The sequence below is a fragment of the Dreissena polymorpha genome, chromosome 14 (assembly GCF_020536995.1).
Source record: "Dreissena polymorpha isolate Duluth1 chromosome 14, UMN_Dpol_1.0, whole genome shotgun sequence".
Taxonomy (NCBI): domain Eukaryota; kingdom Metazoa; phylum Mollusca; class Bivalvia; order Myida; family Dreissenidae; genus Dreissena; species Dreissena polymorpha.
In genome coordinates, this window is record NC_068368.1 from 69,683,139 (window position 1) to 69,704,182 (window position 21,044).

Sequence of the window (21,044 nt, forward strand, 5' to 3'; positions counted from 1 at the left end):
CTTCGCGATTGTCTGGAATATTAATATCTTAGAAACTCGACTGTACTATCAAATAATTGTTGGGCATGCTAGAGGGAGGGCGCCGTCGAGGCCTTCAGAAGAAAAGCTGGATGGACAATGTGAAAGAGTGGACGTATCTCCACATGGATGAATAACTCTGAGCAGCGAACAACATACCTGATTGGAAGATTATTTCTGTTTCGTCGCCCCTAATACCCCCCCCCCCCCCCGACAATGCCCAGAAAAGAATTGCCGCTTACAAAACTGGCATGAGATGATGGCTATAAATACACAGTTTACATACATTCATACTCGACTATCCCGGAAAAAATAATTCACTTGCCGCTTTACAACACGTATGATAACTATAAATACAATATACTATCCCGGAAAGAATAATTCAATTGACGAATATTAAACACGAATGGGCTGTTAGCTTTCAATACACAATTCATTACTACTCTTCTAGCCCAGAAAAAAATGCCGCATACAAAAAATGTATGATATTGACAAGCTTACACAGTTCATCCATACTCGACCACCTCACAAAATAATAACTTAAATCGCCACTTGCAAACCACGTCTGAGACACTAGCTTTGAATACAAAGTTATTCCTAATCGATCATCGCATGTAAGAACTGCTGCTTACAAAACACATTAAAGATACGTAGCTGTAACTTCCCCTTTTTGCTCGGGATGGGTAACATTTAAAAATCATGAGAAAAACTAATCGGACTAAGTGTAATATCATTAGCAGGTGCACACTTATTAAGAGTTGCATTTGTGATAAGTAATATTGTTATACCTCGAGTGAGTTGTTCTTGTTTACATGACCACTGCGGGGAATCACGTGATCACAAAAGTACATCGTACGCACAAAATGGCGGAAAAAGCTCTCGCTTAATGACAAAAATCAGGTATTCTCATATTTTATAATATCAAAATAAATGATAACTATGCGCAGAGTACTCGCTTAGTCGCCTTATGTACTCTGGTAATTGTCGTTTTTCTTAGATTTCTGTAGTTTTCTCAAACATTCAGGAACAATAAACAATGAAAATTGTACATCGTCTGAACATACTTTATTTTGACGTGTTTGCTATTCAAGACGGCTAACAACGACATAAATACAACATGTTTTGCTTGATAACATGCTTAGAATATTTCGTACAAGGTTTTGCACGTTGTTTTAGCTTTTTTTTTAGATATGTGGCGAGAAATTTGGAAAATAGTACACTGCTGAACGTTTTTTGTTTGAGTACATCGTCTGAACGGTTTTGAGTACATCATCTGAACTGCTTCTGTTTTTACTTTTAATGCGATGTTTATCATTATAAAATTGTAATAACATCTGTGATAAGCCAATATATTTATGTATGACGCTAGTATTCTTTAAATTTTACTACAAAAATTAATAGACAAAGAAATCCTTCATGCCCATCTGTGAATGAGTGTTTATTCAATGTGTTAAAAATGTATTTGCTGTTATATTGTCAACTGTATGCTATTACATTGTATATCTTTAAATTTCAGAACTGAGATCAGATTGTACTACACAAGATCCAAGAAGACTTTACCATACATGCCAACGGCAAATCGAATCCGGTAATGTTCTCTCTACATATCGATGGGCAAATAAATTAAGCCGTGGACAAATTACACTTGATTTCTTTTCATTGTTTCATATTGAGAAATAAACAACAGTGAACGGAATGAAACAAGCTTCAGTAAGGGCAATTTTATAACTGCAATGCCATGGCCACGAATATTTGTGCTAAGGTACAGCTGGCTTGGTTTGGACACGTCACAAGACACGAATCTCTTTGCAAGACTGTTCTCCAGGGCACGTTAGAGGGAGGTCGACGCCGAGGCCGTCAGAAAAAAAGCTGGACGGATAATGCAAGAGTGGACATCCCTTTCCATGGATGAATTTCTCTAAGCAGCACACAACAGACTTGACTGGAGGAGGATTTCTGTATTGTTGTACCTCATTTCCCCCCAACAGCCGAACCGGTCAAGTGATTGATGAGTAAATTATCAACGTGATATGACTTAAATAAATCTTGAGAATGACTGTGATAAATACTTTATTTAAACTAACAGTCATATATTTGAATTTGTGAACATGCCAATCTATGAACTGTATATGTGCATAATCTTTACCTCTCTGACTATGACATAACCAATATAAAGTACTGGAAATTTAGTTTAGTGCAAATAAAAATTACATTTGTTTCATAAAACATATAACGTTAAGTTTCTTAATTTTAGCTCACCTGAGCACAAGGTGCGCATGGTGTGCTTTTAGGATCACTATTTGTTCTTAATGCGACGTCAACATTTGTCCTTGTTAACACCCTAAAGGTAACATTTATTGCTTGATTGTCATGAAACTTGGTAAGAAAAGTTGTCCCAATGATATCTTTGTCGTGTTCGAAACTGGGTCACACCAGGTCAAATCCTAGGTCACTTGGTCAAAATAAAGAAAAAGATTGTTAACACTAGAATTCACATTTATAGTTCAATCTTCTTGAAACTTGGTCAAAACGTATGTCTTAATGATATATCAGCTTTCTTTGAAAATGGTTCAGGTTCGTTGAAAAAGATGGCCGCCAGGGGAGCATATTTGCTGACATGGCTATAGTAAAACCTTTTTAACACTCTAGAAGTCACATTTATACTTCAATCTTCATGAAAATTGGTCCGAACATTTGTTGTTATGATACCTCGGTTGAATTCGAAAATTGTTACGGTCCATTGAAAAACATGGCCACTAGGGAGCGGGGCAGTTTACCTTGTATGGCTATAGCAAAACCTTGTTAACACTTTTGTTTATAAAAAAATCTTGCTGCACTGACCTTGTCTATTGGAACTTGTATCTGACAATGTAGAAAATACCATAAGCACTAGTTGTAATGCACCACATGCTGAAGTGTACAAATGCATAATTTCAAAATTGCGCTAGGTTATCAACAGCAATATATTCTGATAGGAAGACATTCGTGTACCTGGTATAATATATATAAAATAGATAATATATATAAAAGTCCTCAAAATGCCTTAATCCAGTAAATTCCTCTTGAAGCATCATAACTTGTGTAAAGTGTATTTGCTGTTTGTTGCTAATGTCTTATATCTGCGCCCCCCTCCCCCCCATCAAATTGGGCACATGTCCGGCAGAAGTTATTTTATCAGTTTTTTAGCTATTCGAGTCAATAAAATATTTTACTTCCTGCGTGTGGCCACTTCTGACCCCAGTCAAGATTAAATAACACATACATGTATTCGAGGGCTTTTATTTTGATATTATAAAATATGAGAATACCTTGATTTTCGTCATAAAGCGAGAGCTTTTTTCCCCATTTTGTGCGTACGATGTACTTTTGCGATCACGTGATTCTCCGCAGTGATGACTACTGGTTTATGTTGAATTTCATGAGTGTTTCTTTTATGTTCATTTAAGACTGCATGTTTTTTTTAAATTACAATATCATCATTATTGTATGCTTTCTGTCTCGAGGCTTCATTGATTTGTCATTTAGTTTAACTACATTTTTCAACCATCTTCCATGGAAATGTTTTTATGTACGCATGGTACAGGACAGAATACCAAACTGTCGCGTTGCAAACATATTTGTGAAGGTTATGCCTGCTTTTCGATACACACCTTATGCCATAAAGTATCAGTTTGTCCACTAAAATAACCAAAATATGTACTCGAGTATATCTCACTGTAATAAAATACGCTATGACATTCATAAATCTTACACATCTCAAAAAAATTATTTTTAAGTTAAAAAATATGATGGAATGATATTATCATGATCTTAAAGTCAACAGTTAAATTATATATATTTAAGTGAATATATATATAATGGGATTATATGAAGCAATTTCAAAATAATAGAACACCAACTGGAATATCAAAACAAGAAAACGGTCTGTTAACAAAATTGACTTAGATTTGTTCAACTTAAAGAATTTGTTATTTCACCAAATTGACTAAGATTTTAATGATCCATTGATGTAAATAACTTGCAGACAATTACGCTATTTTCTGAAACAAATTGGGCCATATTTTAACAAAATCTTCACAGTAATGTTCGTAGGAAGTCTTTCTTCCACGTTCCTCATTTGACAGTCCAAAGTCAGGCGCGCAGCAACGAATGTAGTTGACAGGTCTGATAATACGGTTATATATTCTTATTTCCCAGTTTCTTTCACAAAGGGCTTGCAAAAGAAACAGTGTATTAAACAGATATACGTTTGGCCGTACGTATATAGGCAGATTTTCTGTAGCTATCAACTTAGTAAAAAAATTGACCATGAGGTGTGTTTAAATGTTGATATCGCTATATATGTTAACTTTCAAGTGCAAAAGGCACATGTGTTTACATGTTTTAAAGTTCGCATGCCGTTGACTCATGAGTTATGGCTATTTTATATAGTTTATCATACTTCTTTATCGCGTTCTTGATCTTAACGTCGAAATGCAGATAGAACAAGTGATATCCTATACATAATCGTAAATGTAATTAGCAATTGATTGTAAACTTATGTAGGATAACATAATAATTTAAAAAGTAGCTGCATTAACAAGTTAAAAAAATATTGTTTAGGCTTGATACCGCACTATAATATCAATATCTCGATAGGGCATGTATAATAAGTGTTCCGGGGTTTGTTGTGAAGAATGATTACCAATGGTTTCGATGCATATAAGGAAACAATGTTTTGATTTATCACACAACGTTATAATACTTGTATACAAGATGTGCATATCATATAACGACTTTAAAAGGTTTTGGGACCTTGGTTTTCCAAATTTTTATTTTAGTGGAAGGACGGTACAAATATGCTTAAAGGGTATCTAGAACATGTCAGCTCGTAAATTTTGACATATATACTTCACGAACCAATTTAGTGACACAATGTTTCTGTTAAGACAAACGTTTAAATGTACAGTAAAACGATCACGTGGGTCTCCATTTTTAAAAATAGGATGTCAGAACGCAAACATTTTAAGTTATAATTAACAAATGAAATATACCTAAGTTTTTGTTGTTTGATTGCATAATTTGGCAAACAATTGAATGCTACTCTTTGTTTATGGTGTATGAATAATAAATTATAATACGCAATATTTATTTATGCAAAGATTTAAGTTCTTTGACTATGTTCTTAAATGTACCAAACGGGACCGAAAGAAGTTGATATTACAACATTTTCTCGGTGTAAGACTTCCTAACGGCCTATTTCGATATGTTTGTTTTTATGGGACGGGTTCCACATTAGATCTCATTGAACTTATTTATTACATATTTACCAAAATCACATTTAAAAGGGATAAGTTGCGACACAAACATTTTTAGACTGTATTGATTTGTGAGATATTTTACATCAACCGCCAATATAGAAACGTTTCGGTCCTAAAAATGGTTTAAATATACACGTGTTTTGCCAAGTTTCACATGGGGTACATGAATCAGCTTAGAATACTGAAAAACCTAACAAATAAATAATGTGTATGCTTCCTTCCCATTTTAGTTTGTGTAGCATCAATCATATTAAATATGATTTTACTTAGATTCATATAAATACTTCTCGCAAATTCAAGAACCCAAGACGATTGGAAGGCAATTTTAATGGGGAAAGTCAGAAAGAGTAAGAAATTCTATCCGCATAGGAAATAATTTCTTATACATGTTACTGTAATCAATGATTTAAAGAGTCATTATTCACAAAACAAAATAATTGATTAAATCGTATGAAATTCTTTAAAAATGCCATTGGCATTCAGCAAGCCAAACTAATTTTAAAAGTGCTTTCTTTTAAACAGCACTTTATTACAATATAAAGAATATTATGCAAATGTAGTACATAATTGGCATACAAAACTGTAGATACACAGACATGCATGGATTCTGTTTATTTCCACATTCGAATTTCAGAAACGCAACAACAGATTTAAAGTCTGTGGACTCCATCAGGAATCATATAGATACCAACTTCCAAACAGATGCAGGTAAACATTCAGTGGCTACTTTTTTTGATAAGGTAGGGCAAACCGTTCAAAGAAAAATGACACAGCAATAAGCATTGAGTATTTTACATCAGGGAAAATACGCTCAACAGACAAATCTTTCTCATTTGGGCAGAATACAATGAACTCACAGAAAACACATCCTGTTATTATTAACTGCCCCTGAATTTGAGCATAATATTCATTACTTCTGTTTAAGGAGATATTGCCATTCATGTTCTTGTATAAACAAAAGTTTTTTACGTTGTTACACGCATCACTAATTGACATATCTCTTGCACTGTAAGAACATTTCATTTCTATAATTCCTGCCTGTCCATTGTCACAAAGTTTGCCATCTGGAGTTGCACCGAGAAAAGGAAACGCATTGTTCACAACAAAACCACATTCGTAAATATGTCTGTCTGGAAATTGAGTTAAATATTTTGATTTTGCTTTACTTTAATTTCTGCTTCCATAGTTTAAGGAAGCTGCATGAACAATACTAGGATGAAATAACCTCTTTAACATTTGTTCACTAGGTGCAGACTTCCTTTTCAGAACTTCTCCAAATTTAGATGCTGTATGTTTTTTCTTGCAGAATACCACAGTGTACACTCTGCTTGTAGCCTTGTTGACTTCTCAAGGTTTTCAGGATCAGGCCTATAAAAATTCTTTTTTTCAGCATTTCATACTTTAGCGGAAGTTTTACTGGGGCTGAAAATGCCAATCTGAAGGAAGCAATTAGAAAAAAGACAAAGAAATTAGAAGTATGAGAGTAACTATTAAAGAACAGCAAAGGAAAATATAACAACAACAACAACAACACTTTAGTGCCGAAGGCATAAGGAACAGAGAAAAGTCACTGAAGGGGTTATTTCTTTACTACACTGGAATAACTTATATCATTTTTTTAATTTATATTTGTCTTTCGTTTACCTAACCCAGATGAAAAAGTGACTTAAAAATGCTTTCAAGTGAAAATGTTTTACTTTTAACTTTGTGCAGATTAAGACATGGCTTTGGTCGCAAGGATTTAGCAATGAGATTCAACATATCATTACAATCTGCTGGAATTGTGTTTAATAATATGTTGGACATTATGTATTTCAAGTTTGTCCAAGTATCAATCTGGCCTCATTGGGATGTTATTATTTCTAAAATGCCAAAAAGATTTCAAAAAAGATTTTCCAAACACTCTTATCATAATAGAGGGAACCGAAATTAAAACACAAGTACCTAATGCTCTTGGGCTACACAGTCCACTTTACAGTGATTATAAGACATCTACAACCTTAAAGGCATTGGTTGGTTGCGACCCTAGCGGATCGTTTTCTTTTTATCTGAATTATTTACAGGCGCAATATCGGATAAATCTATTTGGTGAGGATAGTTGATTTTTTTCATTATTACAGGTTTTATTAGAACACGGATATATAAATAAAGGAGACGGGGTTATGGCTAATAAAGGTTTTACTATTAAAGATGAGCTTAGTTAAATAGGAATATCACTTAATATTCCACCATTTGCATCCTCTTCCTCCCAAATGACTCAATCAGACACATATTTAACACAGAAAAAAGCAAACTTAGAGTGCACATAGAGATAGTAATTGCAAAAATAAAGACATACATGTTGGTTGGACATAGACCGCAAACTTCATTATTTAAGCAGGCTAACAAAATATGGACTGTGTGTGCTGTGATGACTCTGCATTAGAATATTTTTGTTAAGGACACATCATAGGCTTATAACTTGTCATTTTAAATATGTTACAAGCAGATTGTAATGATATGTTGGGGTCGCGGTGGTGTAGTGGATGTGGTGTCCGCTAAGGGATCGGGATTTCGTGAGTTCGATCCCTAATGCTGTTGATGCAATCGAGCTAAAATGAAATACATGTACATAACTAAATATGTTAAAACCAAATAACATGTTTTGTATAAAATACATTATTTCATTAATTTGTATTTTCAATTATGTACTTTTGCGTCATGGATTGATGTAAAATTACATATTATAATATAATAAAAGATGGAAAATATAAGATGGATGTGATTTATGTACTTGTATGGCTCGAATAAGCTGCATGATACATGCCTGGTATGAAAGGTATGATCCAGGTCCCAACTTTGTATTTACTGTTTGTCTTTTTGGGGACAGCAGGTATTCTATAGGCGTGCCTGATGCCTTCTGTAGTTCTTCTATATCATGGGCTGTCACTGGAGGCAACCTTAATAAGACATATTTCATAGGTGTTGTTTTTTAGATAATAATTTATTTTAAGGAAATACATGTTTAATGGCAATAAGAGCGTACATGTACTTTAGTGAAAGTTTACACTGTATAAAATTAATACAAAATTGTTTAACCAGATTTAAGCTACTTAAACATTATGACTGAAATTAATCATGCATAATACTGTAAACAAAATTAGTTGTCTTACTTTACTGAAGTGTCAATCTGACACATGACAGGTTTCCTCTTTCTGGTTTCTCTTGCCCTGGCAACAACAACGTGATTTATTGGAACTGGCTTGATCTTCTCTCCTCTTGGGACATGCCATTGCTGTGGAACACGTGTACATCTATGTTGGCTAGGAACTGCGGAAATGTTATGAAGTTTAAATTCCTGTAATGTTTTTAGCAATCCAATGATGTGTGAACAGTGCCCAGTCAGTCTGAAATAATGTAAATATTTTGCATTATGCAATAAAAAATAAAAAAAACTAACGATTAATAAAGATGTTACCAATAACAATGAACACTTTTTAAATAATTGATTCTGTAATCTTTTCACCGGACAAATCGATGTTTAAACGATGTGGCTTTTCATTTTTCTTCATTGATCTCCAGCAGTCAGCGAAGACACCACACGGTTTTCTTCATTAAAAAGCTTTATATTATGAATGTATCCTTGTGTTTAATAATTAAGACCTATATTTAAAATTCTATCTGCTAATTTATTATAATTTGGTAGGAATTTAACTGAAATATTGTAAGAAATATTTACAAGCGTATTAGATGCTTCAGCATCAGCGGACGCCATTTTGGATGTAGCGTGTGAAGCAACAACCACTAAGGATGAGTTAGTGAGCGGAACTATGCATTGTGTCATGCGTTTACTTCCTTAACTCAATGACTATGGTTAATAACATATCATCTTACTGCAACTTTTTGTATCTATGTAAGCGATACGAAAGCTTATTACGGAACAAAATGTGAATTAAATGACATACAAACCGCATCTATCTCTATTGTTAGATAACATTTTACCTGTATCTTGAATTGTCAATATCTTGTTTACCTGTAGCGTGTTCACCGACACGTTTGGAATACTTCCTTTTAAGGTGTCGGACTGTTAAACATCACGTAAGTTTTAATACATGCATAATATAATACTAAATAAATTGGGCATATTTGAATCCCCATGGTGGTCAGTCCGTTTGTCTGTCTGCCCGTTCGTGCGTCCGTAGGTTGGACTGCTCTCTCTGATAGACAATTTTGTATGTTAGGATTTGTATGGGATTCTACGCTAAACTTAACGGAATTTATGCTTCTTGTTCAACTTAGAATTTATGTGATAATATTGTTCTATGGACTTCAGTATAGAATAATTAAACAGTGCAATTTGTATGTGGTTCTACGCTTAAAGCTACACACCTTGCCTCTGACTTTGAAATGAAATACACGTTAATCAATACATATAGATGCAATTTCAAAGTGTGCAAAATTGGCATTAAATCTATAGCCTAGTTAGCAAGTAATTTATTATTTTGCAAACGGTACCGCTTTTAAAACCGAAAGTAGGATTTCTAGACGTATACATCCATTCATTTCGACAAACGCGATTATCTTTAAGTTTTAAAGCGCAAAAAAGACGGATTTCTACCTTGTAACCACAAGATATATTCTAATTGGCATAGATAAAATTAAATCTATAGCCTAGTTAGCAAGTAATTTATTATTTTTCAAGCGCTACCGCTGATATACAGTTTGTCAACCAGCTCCGGATAATCAGCAGTTCCGATTAATTTGTATTTAATTTTCCATAATGCCCCAATAAAAACAAAATGATTAGTGTCTAAGGTATACATTAGGTAAAGGAATAAATTAACACAGTTTTAGCAAGAAAGCTTTTGTATTATGCTTACAGGGGGGATAAATGCGGCAAAAAGCTAACCGGAACTGATTGATTGAGTTATGTTTTGAAATGTGCATATGGATATAGAAAGCTTTTTAATGTTCAAATCAACTTTTTGCTGATTGAAAACAAATGCCATGACAATGTTTTGAAATACTAATTCTGTAAGTTGAATGATTTTTTATAATTTTTGAAGGGTGAACTTTAATTGGCTATTTTTGACAAAAAACTGCATATGCCGTCTGGCCTAACCTATGATCATACAAGATAAATTTTACACTTTATTTTTACATCTTCTCACATTGACACTAAATCCCAAAAGAAATTATTGTAGTCAAAAGAATTAACGTATTTTGCTGGGTGATTCTAAACTGGTTGACTGACTGTAACCGGAAGTAGGATTTCTAGACGTATACGTCCATTTCGACAAAAGCGATTATTTTTTCAGTCTTAAGGCACAAAAGACGGATTTTTACCTTGTAACCACCAGATATATTCTAATTGGCATATATAAAATATGTTTCTCATTTATACTTAAATTTACTATGCCAAATAATGTGTGTGACTTTACCCTAACGAAAGTTATGCTCCTTGTTCAACTTAGAATTTCTGTAATAATATTGTTCTATGGACTTTAGTATACAATAATTGCAAAGTGTATTTATTTTTTATTGAATACGTAACTATGTATATTGGCGCTCTACTTTATCAAACCATGACCCTGGGGTCAAAACTGGCTACAGCCAGGTGTCAAATAGTTTAAATAGAATTATACAGCAAATTAAGTTTAACAATATTTTCTTCTTGTAGAAAATATCTCACAAAACATAATTTAAATGAGCAGAAGTTCATCAGCAAGTACTGTACAAAATGACTGGCAATACACATGCCGTGTCGCAGAAATAAGTAAACAATTACAATGCAAGACCCTTTCCTAACACAGAAGCCAAGCCACTCTGGTATATCAGTACTTAACAAAAGTATCCGTGCAACTGTGGACTGCATCCACTTTATACACATCGGAAACAGCAAGCTGTTACTATCATAAACTATCATACATGAAAAGAAAACATCGATTGAAGTGTAAGTTTCGTTTGGGCGATTAAACCCTGTAGCGATATCACAACTGCAAATTTAATCTAACAATCTGTTAACATTTTGCTAATCGATTTTGGTAATTTTATACAATCTTCATACATGATAAGACCTGCCTTGTATGCTAATTAATTAACTGCTGGTTTTTTGTTCTTGTTTTAATGACTTTTCTTAAATTCATATTAAGTTTTATACAATTCGCTTGCCTACTAAAGTAAGTTTTTTAAATACTTTTGGCTGTTAGTAGTAGGTTGAAGTACATAACGACATATCCTCTACATTAAAAAAGCGAAATATGCTTAAAACAAAAACACATTTAAAACCTTATCACCCTGTAAAATTATCCATGAAATTTCAAAACACCCGGGCCTGAGCGCCACTTTGAAAGTTGCATTGGCTCATTTAATAACGCATCTAAAACAAGAAGTGGCGCGCGTGATTAACAGCCGTGGTCTAGCCGTATTTTATGTCTATTTTTTCAAGCGATAGCATGGGCGATGACGATCCTGCAAAATGGGAAAGAATACGAACAGTGAGTGGAAGTATTGTATTTTTCATTTTATTAAATCATTAATTTTATGTTTATTTTAAAGTGAGAATCATAATTATAGCTCTTTAACATTAACATGATACTATTGAACATCAATAGCACAAATTATACCTTTGGATTGTGTCCTAAATTTCCTTTTGTTGTTGTTGTTTCGTTCAAGTTTAAACTGATACAAGCATTTTATCAATTAAACGGAAATAAATATAAATTGCCGATTTGTGCACGAACTGACGATCATGTTTGAGTAAACTAGGTCTATTGAGATTTTATAACCTAAAGTGATTTTGGGGACATGCAAGCTCACCATTTTATATTAACTGTCACAGCTTTGCAATTATAAAAACAAATGCTATATGTTTGAACAAATGTGCACATCTGTTCTAGCCGTATACCTATCGTGTCGGCTGTTTTTGAGTTTTCTACATTAAAGTTACATATCATATGTGTATATGGGACTTTTTGATACGAAATACCTATTGCGTTTTTTAATTTACATTTCAGATTCGACGATTTTGTGAGAAGTTTCATGGTCGCTTTACGTTCGATGAGGCGGAAGCTATAGTTGACAACTTTGAGCTTGATGTTGATGCAGCGGTACAATTTGTACTCGATGGTAGAATATTATGTCAGAATAGTTTTTTTTACAGACAAACAAACAGCATTATCTAATTAGTTTTTTTTATCGCCATCACTATGTGTTGTTTAAAATTAAAAGCTATCATCATGCAAAGTCAATTCTTTTTTGTAATAATGAGGTATAAATATTTTAATAATTCGTGCATGTTGATTTCAGCCTCTGAACAAACAATCATTGTAACATTAGAGAAACTGAAGGTGAGTACAACTATTAGTATGGACTTTCAACATTATTCAGTCATTTGTTTGATTTCGACTTACTTTGTCTCTATAATAATAAAGTCATTCTTGACTCATACAAAATCATTTTATAGTAATGTTTCATTGCTCCTATTCTGCTCCTTGTTTAAATTGTCATTTAATTTTGTTCAAATAGTTAAGCCAAAATTTCATTAGTTTTTTACTATCATCGTTAAAATAGTATATTCGGTAGGTCAGCGCTTAGCTTTCTTCAGTCATTATTCTTTTTCACGATTCTCAATCAAATAAAAATACCTAATTGCAAACATAAATGTTCCAAATCCCTGCATGTTATATAAGTTAATTCACAGTCTATTAAGTGTTCGAAAACTTAAAAGTCATTTTAGTGCATTAAACAAAATGGATCGACAGTTCAACCCGGAAATGAGTTTACGGTCGCCACAACAATTTAGAGTCGTTCTGGTTATTGGAAACAAACAACTCTCTTACGCCTTACCGAAACGCAACTTTGCCTTATTGGTAACAAACAACTCTCTTACGCCTTACGGAAACGCAACTTTGCCTTATTAATAACAAACAACTCTCTCACGCCTTACCTGAAACGCAACTTCGCATTATTGGTAACAAACAACTTTCTCACGCCTTACCTGAAACGCAACTTCGCATTTTTGGTAACAAACAAATCTCTTACGCCTTACCTGAAACGCAACTTCGCACTATTGGTAACAAACAACTCTCTTACGCCTTACCTCAAACGCAACTTCGTATTATTGGTAACAAACAACTCTCTTACGCCTTACCTCAAACGCAACTTCGTATTATTGTTAACAAACAACTCTCTTACGCCTTACCTAAAACGCATTATCGCATTATGAATATACAAAATGATTGTTCGACCACACAGTTTTAGCAGTTTGTTTAAGGAACATACATCATTCTTCACAGTTTATTTCACTTGTTTAATGAAAATCCTTTATTTAAAACCAGTTTTACACACAAATCTAAAAATAAAATTTCGCTAAGCTATACGATTTTAAAACAAACTATATGCACTAAACATTCGCAAGTGTTTTTTTTTCAGATTAAACGATTCCGTGAATCTTTTCCTGGTCGCTTTCCTAATGGAACGGTGAAACTTATCATCGCGCACTTCCACAGAGATGTTAATAAAGCAATTTCCATAGTTAAACATGGTAAGAACGAATGTTGAATAAATTGTATTGTCATGTAACAAACTAGCTAAAGAAGAAAGTACACCTTTACGTTTGGTTCAAGCTCAAACCGACCATGCAGATGAATCAATATTTTCGCACATAAACATATTTTGTATGCGTTGGTCAAACATATTAATGTCAACCATTTGCAATACGTAAAGTACGCGATGTTTTCGAATGTACATCAGGTTCATATTAAAATATAAAAGAATTATTACAGGGTTACATAAATATATCCAGAGGTAGATCGATACAAAAAATCGTCTTTGTAACCTTGACATCAGTTTATACAAGACTTGTATCCTAAACAGTTTTGTGTGTAGTGGTGATGTATTTTAATATTGTAAATTTTTCAGCATCTCAAGAAGAAATTCACAGCATATTAACAGACAGCAGAGTGAGTAAAGTTTTGAGAATCGAGAGGAATATACATTAGGGGGAAACCGGATCAGTATATAGTTCTATCAGAGTACACATAAAGACAATTTCATTTAGGCAATATTCTGGTGTTCAAAGTTACTGGTAGTTCTGAACGATTGAAGAGATATAGAAGAGCTTTGAATCAAGGACAATTTATGTATACTTTTTATACTGCAGAACAAATAGATGAAACAATAATGTTTTTCTATTTGAGCCATTAAGCGATAGTTTATTTCCGTATGATATCTTTCTCGTTAGTTATTAGCACACTTAGAATATGCCAATCACATCAGGGGTATAACAGCTTACTAGAACATTTCTTAAAATACGCAAAATTCATGACGTTATTCTCAAAACCTTTTTCCCGCATGCAATAGAACTATTTTAAATACACTTTACAGTTACGAAGAATTGTAACATAAATTTCACTCACATCCGTTATGTGTTTTAAACATGAATTGAACTTATTTAATATTTAATTGATCAAATTACGTGCTACGCTAAATTTCGTTTTTAACACACCACTGAAGTTGATATTTTCATTAACATAGTTTATACCTGAAACAAGAGTTCCGCGGTCGGAGATGACCGCATTGAAGCCGGATTTTTGATTTAAATGACAGGAAAGTACCTTTCGTGTTTTTGTCAATGCAATACTTAAATTACTGAAATATTGTTCAAAGGTCAAAATGAAATGGAAGTACTTTTCAAGGCATGAGCAAACCTTGTGTTATGTTTTGAATGCATGCATATACATGAACAACAATAACATTTAAGGTCACAAATATGAACTTGAATTGACAATTAGGAAAGTTTGATCTCAATTTTTTTATTAGCAAATTAGTAACATATTGTTTGAAGTTTCCATCAATTTCATTATCAAATGTAAGAAAATAAACTTAGATGAATGACATTGAAATGAATGACCTTGAAATGACCAGTGGTCATCTAAGTGTGCTTGCAAACCTTTACGTCAAGTTTGAGATTCTAGGTCCAAGCATACCAAAGTTATAACAATTTTAACATTTTAACATTGAAGGTCACAGTGACCTTGACCTTCAAATGAATGACATTGAAATGAGCAGTGGTGATCTTCTAGTACTGGCCAACCTTTATGTCAAGTTTGAAGACTCTAGGTACAAGCATACCAAAGTTATAACATGGAATAAGAACTTTAACATTTTTACCTACCAAAGTTATAAGAACTTAAACATTTTTACATTCAAGGTCACAGTGACCTTGACCTTAGAATGAATGACCTTGAAATGACCAGTGGTCATCTAAGTGTGCTTGCAAACCTTCATGTCAAGTTTGAAGACTCTATGTTTAAGCATACCAAAGTTATAACAATTTTAACATTTTAACATTTAAGGTCACAGTGACCTTGACCTTCAAATGAATGACATTGAAATGACCAGTGGTCATCTTCTAGTACTGGCCAATCTTTATTTCAAGTTTGAAGACTCTAGGTACAAGCATACCAAAGTTATAACATGAAATAAGAACTTTAACATTTTTACATTCAAGGTCACAGTGACCTTGACCTTCAAATGAATGACCTTGAAATGTCCAGTGGTTACTTACTAGTTCTGGCCAACCTTCATGTCAAGTTTCAAGACTCTAGGTCCAAGCATACCAAAGTTATAACAACTTTAACATTTTTACATTCAATGTCACAGTGACCTTGACCTTCAAATGAATGACCTTGAAATGACCAGTGGTTACTAACTAGTTATGGCCAACCTTCATGTCAAGTTTCAAGACTCTAGGTCCAAGCATACCAAAGTTATAACAACTTTAACATTTTTTATATTGAAGGTCACAGTGACCTTGACCTTCAAATGAATGACCTTGAAATGACCAGTGGTCATCTGTTAATCCTGGCCAACCTTCATGTCAAGTTTGAAGACTCTAGGTCCAAGCATACCAAAGTTATACCATGAAATAAGAACTTTAACATTTTCGAGCACGCCGCCACCCCGCCCGCCCGCCCGCCCCCCCGCCCGCCCGACAACATCAATCTATAAGCCGAGATTTTTTCGAAAAAAATCCGGCTAAAAAGTTAACATATGAGTAGTGTTCTGAGAAAACTGGGCATAATGCATGTGCGTAAAGTGTCGTCCCAGATTAGCCTGTGCAGTCCACACAGGCTAATCAGGGACGACACTTTCCGCCTAAATTGGATTTTTGCTAAGAAGAGACTTCATTAAAACGAAAAATGTCATAAAAGCGGAAAGTGTCGTCAGTGATAAGCCTGTGCGGCCTCAACGGCTAATCTGGGACGACACTTTACGCACATTCATTATGCCCAGTTTTCTCAGAATGCGACTCATATGAATAGCAATAACCATTCAATAAACAATTAGTGTCGACGAACATAAAACAAGTATGCCCTTTACCAGATAATGTTTTAGATTCAAAATTTCCAAGAATCGTTTCCTGGTCGCTTTTTAAACGATGAAGCCAAAGTAATCATCGAGCATTTTCACGAAGATGTTGAGCAAGCTGCGTCCCATGTACTTAATGGTAAGAGATATGATGTTAAGTAACTAATTCGATAGCATTAAAAGTCGAAAAGGTAATGCAACAAGAACAATGCAAATAGAATTAAACACATATATGTAAATATCCAATTCATCATTATGCTAGTTAATGGAACTTTTCCCAATTTTGCAAAACGACAATCTTAAAAAAGAACATATATTAAAAAATGTTTCAACGAGCAAAATGGTTTTCCCGAATATGGATTTTTTAAATATATTTTATTCGGATAATCTGCAATCGACATCGTTAACATAATAAATCGCTCGTTACGCTTATGGCCCATTTTGAATATACGTGCTATTGGTATTATTTAAGAACATAACAAGTATATTTGTTATTCAATAAATTAGATATTAATCAATAAAAACAAAATTTTTTAGTATGAACTTCTTCTATATTTTGGCATTGCTTACTTTTTCAAGATAGTAAGCACACTGAAGCTTATCATTGCTATTAGAAGTTTTATATATTTTAGCACCTCAAGAAGAGATTGATGCCATTTTAAAAGCCAGCCGGGTGAGTTATATTTAAAAAAAGAGCACTAAATGCTTCACAAGTTTCAAATTTAACTTACTTGTTAATCATCATTATAATAGAGTAAATATGTGTGCTAATAGCTCGATTGCTAATGATCAGACAGCGCGGGAGCGCAGTCTGGGCTGGAGCTACGCGAGCCGCATAAGACCCCTTTTCATTGACGCGGCTGAAATTGTTGGTTTTAAGTTTAACCTTATTGCATTTTTTTTGAAACGAAATATGTGCGTTTTTACAAGAAATTAGCCTGATAAAGAGAAAAGTTTAAAACATCTGTGTTTCATGTCTGTGGCTCTTTGTAAACTGACAAACTGAAGCAAAATGTTACTATTTTTTGACACTTAGACACGGACGTAGATTTAAGAATTACAATGAGGTAAGTAAAAAAGACTTATTCAACTCGTACACTGAGTTCGTCTTTTTTATTGACACCAATTGACATCATGGCTAGTTTTTTTTTCTGTTTCAGATTGCACGGTTCTTGCAGTTGTCTTCTGGTCGCTTCTCTAATGACGAAGCTGAAATGCTTGTGGATCATTTTGCCGGTGATGTTACTCTACTCTGGATCAGCAGACGATTTATTCCATAAATCAATCTCTGGGTTAATAGTCGCCATCTTTCAAACTACTTTCAAAAGTACAACAACAACAATAACAGTAGAAGACAATTTTAATTGCGAAAAGTTGAAAAATTGAGTACATGTGTCACGGTTGTTGAGTGGAATAGTGTTATTTTCAACTGTGTACAAAGCATAGTAGGGAAATAACCGAATTGTTGGTGGAAATGGAATTTAGAAATATATCTAATAATTCATCATTTTTCATGTCATGATCATTTAGAATTATCATCAGCATCATTTCTGTGGAACATTGCAATATTCAAAATACAAGTGTTTCATAGCTATGGTGCTTTTGACATAGTTCACTAACCATCAAGACTGAAATGATTCATGCACACAGGTAAAGTAAATAATTGAATTTGTGCAGAATGTTTATTTTTTACAAATTATTATTTAATTTAACCAATTTATTTTAGATAGATTGCACTGAAACTCAAAGTCTAAAGCTTAGTAAGACACTTAAGCCAGTTTTCTGAGAAGAAACAATACTTGTTCAGAGTATAGCAGGCTCAAGCGGCCTCTGGTTTATTTATTTGGCCTCGGCCTTTAACCTGGGTCGCTTTGATTTCCGGTGTTCAGCCCCCATATCAACAAGGCTTTCTCGACCCTATATGTACTTATTCATATTGTTTAAAAATTTTGAGAACCCTCGCTCAGTGCCAGTGGGGATAAAACAGGGACCTTCTTATAGCTAGATGAATGCATCAAATATGCCAGCAACACTTTATAATCAATAACTTTATAATTGATAATTCTGTTCTTTTAACTACATGACTAATTTACCAAAACAATGTGAAACACATTTTTATGCTCCCAAAGGAGGGCATATAGTGATCGCACTGTCTGTCTGTCTATCCGTCACACTTTGCATTTAGGTTTCGAAAAAATGCTCATAACTTCTATGTCGCTTCAGATGTAACATTCATATTTGGTATGCATGTGTATATGGACAAGGCCTTCCCATACACACACAAATTTTGACCCCTTTGACCTTGAACTTAGGTTCGGCGTTTAGGTTTTGAAAAATGCTCATAACTTTTATCAAAGCGTTTATCGGGGGCATATGTCATCCTACGGAGACAGCTCTTGTTTTTGCTACTGTCCTCTGCACAAACCATGATATATCTGCATATATGCATCCAACCAAATCAGTAAAACTATTTGTCACTTAATTACAGTAAACTTATTGCATGTTAACTTTTCAACAATATATATATATAATTATATATAACAGATCTTGAAAAAAACACACATCAAACTTCAAATTGTTTTAGTAAATTATAGGCTTTAATTGGTATTGTGACATTGACAACACTCATGCATGCGACTATACAATTATACAACTATGGAACACATTATTTATGAGAAATTCCAATACATCAACATAACGTCTCAGATTTAAGGCAGATAATCTAGTGCTTTTTTGCTGCCATTTTTACTATTACACATTTTTTCATTTTATGTTATGATGCATTGATCTTGTTTCTAAATTAACCAAGCAATCATGTTAAACTTTTGAAGAAAGATGTTGTCTGATAAATATTGAAAATATAATCACTACAACGTGAACAAAATTCAGTTGAATACTGTGACCAACGAAGATTTGCCAAACAGCAATTCAGATCATGATTTAAATTAAATACAAGTAATATGAAAGTCTGCCTATTGGATCCCAGTTATGACTTATTTGTCAAATCTGCACATTAATTTGCCCTTGGCCATGTAGAATTGGGGACTAAATACCATCAAGTCATGTAAAAAGGGAGCAGGGTATAGCACGCTGCTATTGATCTCTTGAGCTTTCACATGAATTTTACGGGTAATTTTCATACAACAAATGATATTATATAGTGTAATGATAAAGCATTATGAGCACAAATTATATCTCTTACTAGTGGTGCAAAAATCAATTAAGTGTCACATTTCAAAAGAAAATTTATATAAAAAGGTATTATTAATTGTTAAAACGTTATAAAAGGTTATTTCAATTCACTAAAGCATTTAATTACAAGAACAAGTGCATTTTATGTCCATTACAATACATGTAACAGTATTGGCATTGTATTTATCTGCATTTGATGTGCATTTAATACACTTAAAAATGCAGACCAGACACACTTCTAACAGAAACAAATGTATTTTTTTCTGCATTTTTCCAGCATTTATACTCTTCAAGTGTATTTTTTATCATCCCAAATACACTTTACCAGGAAAAAGGTATGTTAAAATGCATTTTTAGTTTGTTTTAAGTATATTTTCAAATGCATTAAGACACTCGTTTGCAAAAAATGATGAACAAAAACTTGAAAATATTTAATATACTAAAGTGAAGTAATAATTAAAGTTTTGTATGAGCATCAAAAACAGTGTCAAATTCATACCAGTGCCTATTTAGTAGCAGTAGGCCTTATATGGTCTACTTGTGGTAGAAATAATGCATTTTGTATAATACAACATACATAAATTAAAAAATATAGCTGCCCATACAGTTCAATACACAGGTGGTTAGCGTGTGGCTATGATATTAATTAGTGAAAACATCATTTTGAATGATAAATAATCATATTATAACGAAAAATTAACTTTTCTGAAAAAAAAAATATTTCACTATCAAATATATATATAACAAGGTATGCAACTCAAAATCAGCCCAAAACGGGGTGCATCGCTTTGAACAGCCATATCTTCATAAATTTTGCAGCGATTTTCACGATCTCGGTCTTATTCAACGCAGAAATGAATTTCCTTTCTGGAAATGTATATGTCTTGCAATATTTTAACAAATGCTGGGTCAACTTTTAAGAAATAACACGATACACAACACGCATGACCCAGTTGACAGTGATCATGCTGTCTTTAAGACTGAAATCTTCACGGAGTAAAGGGCAACTTCCCTACAAAGTTCATGTAGTTCGATACCATAATTCAATAAAACGTATGAAAAAACATTATTACCGTTCTTGTCGTTACATTCTGCATCAAGACTAACTGCCCAGCGCCGTTTGAAACCTTTGTTTACATACATTTCAACTAACTGACATTTTAAACATACGAGTGATTTCAT

At 33.4% G+C, this 21,044-nt stretch overlaps 3 protein-coding genes across 15 annotated transcripts in view; 1 reads left to right on the forward strand and 2 right to left on the reverse strand.

The window, feature by feature from the left end:
- The window catches only part of LOC127858034 (uncharacterized), a 120,938-nt gene that overhangs the window by 71,932 nt on the left and 27,962 nt on the right, over positions 1-21,044 (reverse strand). The gene's annotated exons all lie outside the window — the stretch shown is intronic.
- On the reverse strand, positions 6,095-9,139 carry LOC127858042 (uncharacterized). Of its 3 annotated transcripts, none has more exons than XM_052394912.1 (4): positions 8,824-9,139; positions 8,471-8,627; positions 8,125-8,257; positions 6,095-6,754 (listed from the first exon to the last, which is right to left on the reverse strand). In XM_052394912.1, exons 1-4 carry the CDS (start codon positions 8,867-8,869, stop codon positions 6,713-6,715), a joined length of 378 nt encoding a protein of 125 aa, XP_052250872.1. In that variant the 5' UTR covers positions 8,870-9,139; the 3' UTR covers positions 6,095-6,712. The 3 variants fall into 3 exon arrangements, with proteins under 3 accessions (XP_052250872.1, XP_052250871.1, XP_052250870.1); XM_052394911.1 differs by having other exon boundaries at positions 6,095-6,686; positions 8,471-8,704; positions 9,037-9,071; XM_052394910.1 differs by having other exon boundaries at positions 8,471-8,704; positions 9,037-9,071.
- The window catches only part of LOC127858035 (shiftless antiviral inhibitor of ribosomal frameshifting protein-like), a 76,703-nt gene continuing 64,835 nt past the window's right edge, over positions 9,177-21,044 (forward strand). Inside the window, exons 1-8 of one of the 9 annotated variants that reach the window (XM_052394888.1) lie at positions 9,189-9,395; positions 11,752-11,794; positions 12,314-12,425; positions 12,606-12,646; positions 13,731-13,842; positions 14,220-14,260; positions 16,698-16,809; positions 17,303-17,343. In XM_052394888.1, coding sequence (XP_052250848.1) covers positions 11,753-11,794; positions 12,314-12,425; positions 12,606-12,646; positions 13,731-13,842; positions 14,220-14,260; positions 16,698-16,809; positions 17,303-17,343 — 501 coding nt within the window. In that variant the 5' untranslated portion in view covers positions 9,189-9,395; position 11,752. Of the gene's footprint in view, positions 9,396-11,745; positions 11,795-12,313; positions 12,426-12,605; positions 12,647-13,026; positions 13,169-13,730; positions 13,843-14,219; positions 14,261-16,697; positions 16,810-17,302; positions 17,344-21,044 lie in introns of those variants that run through there. The other 8 variants (XM_052394884.1, XM_052394885.1, XM_052394890.1 and 5 more) reach the window with 8 other exon arrangements.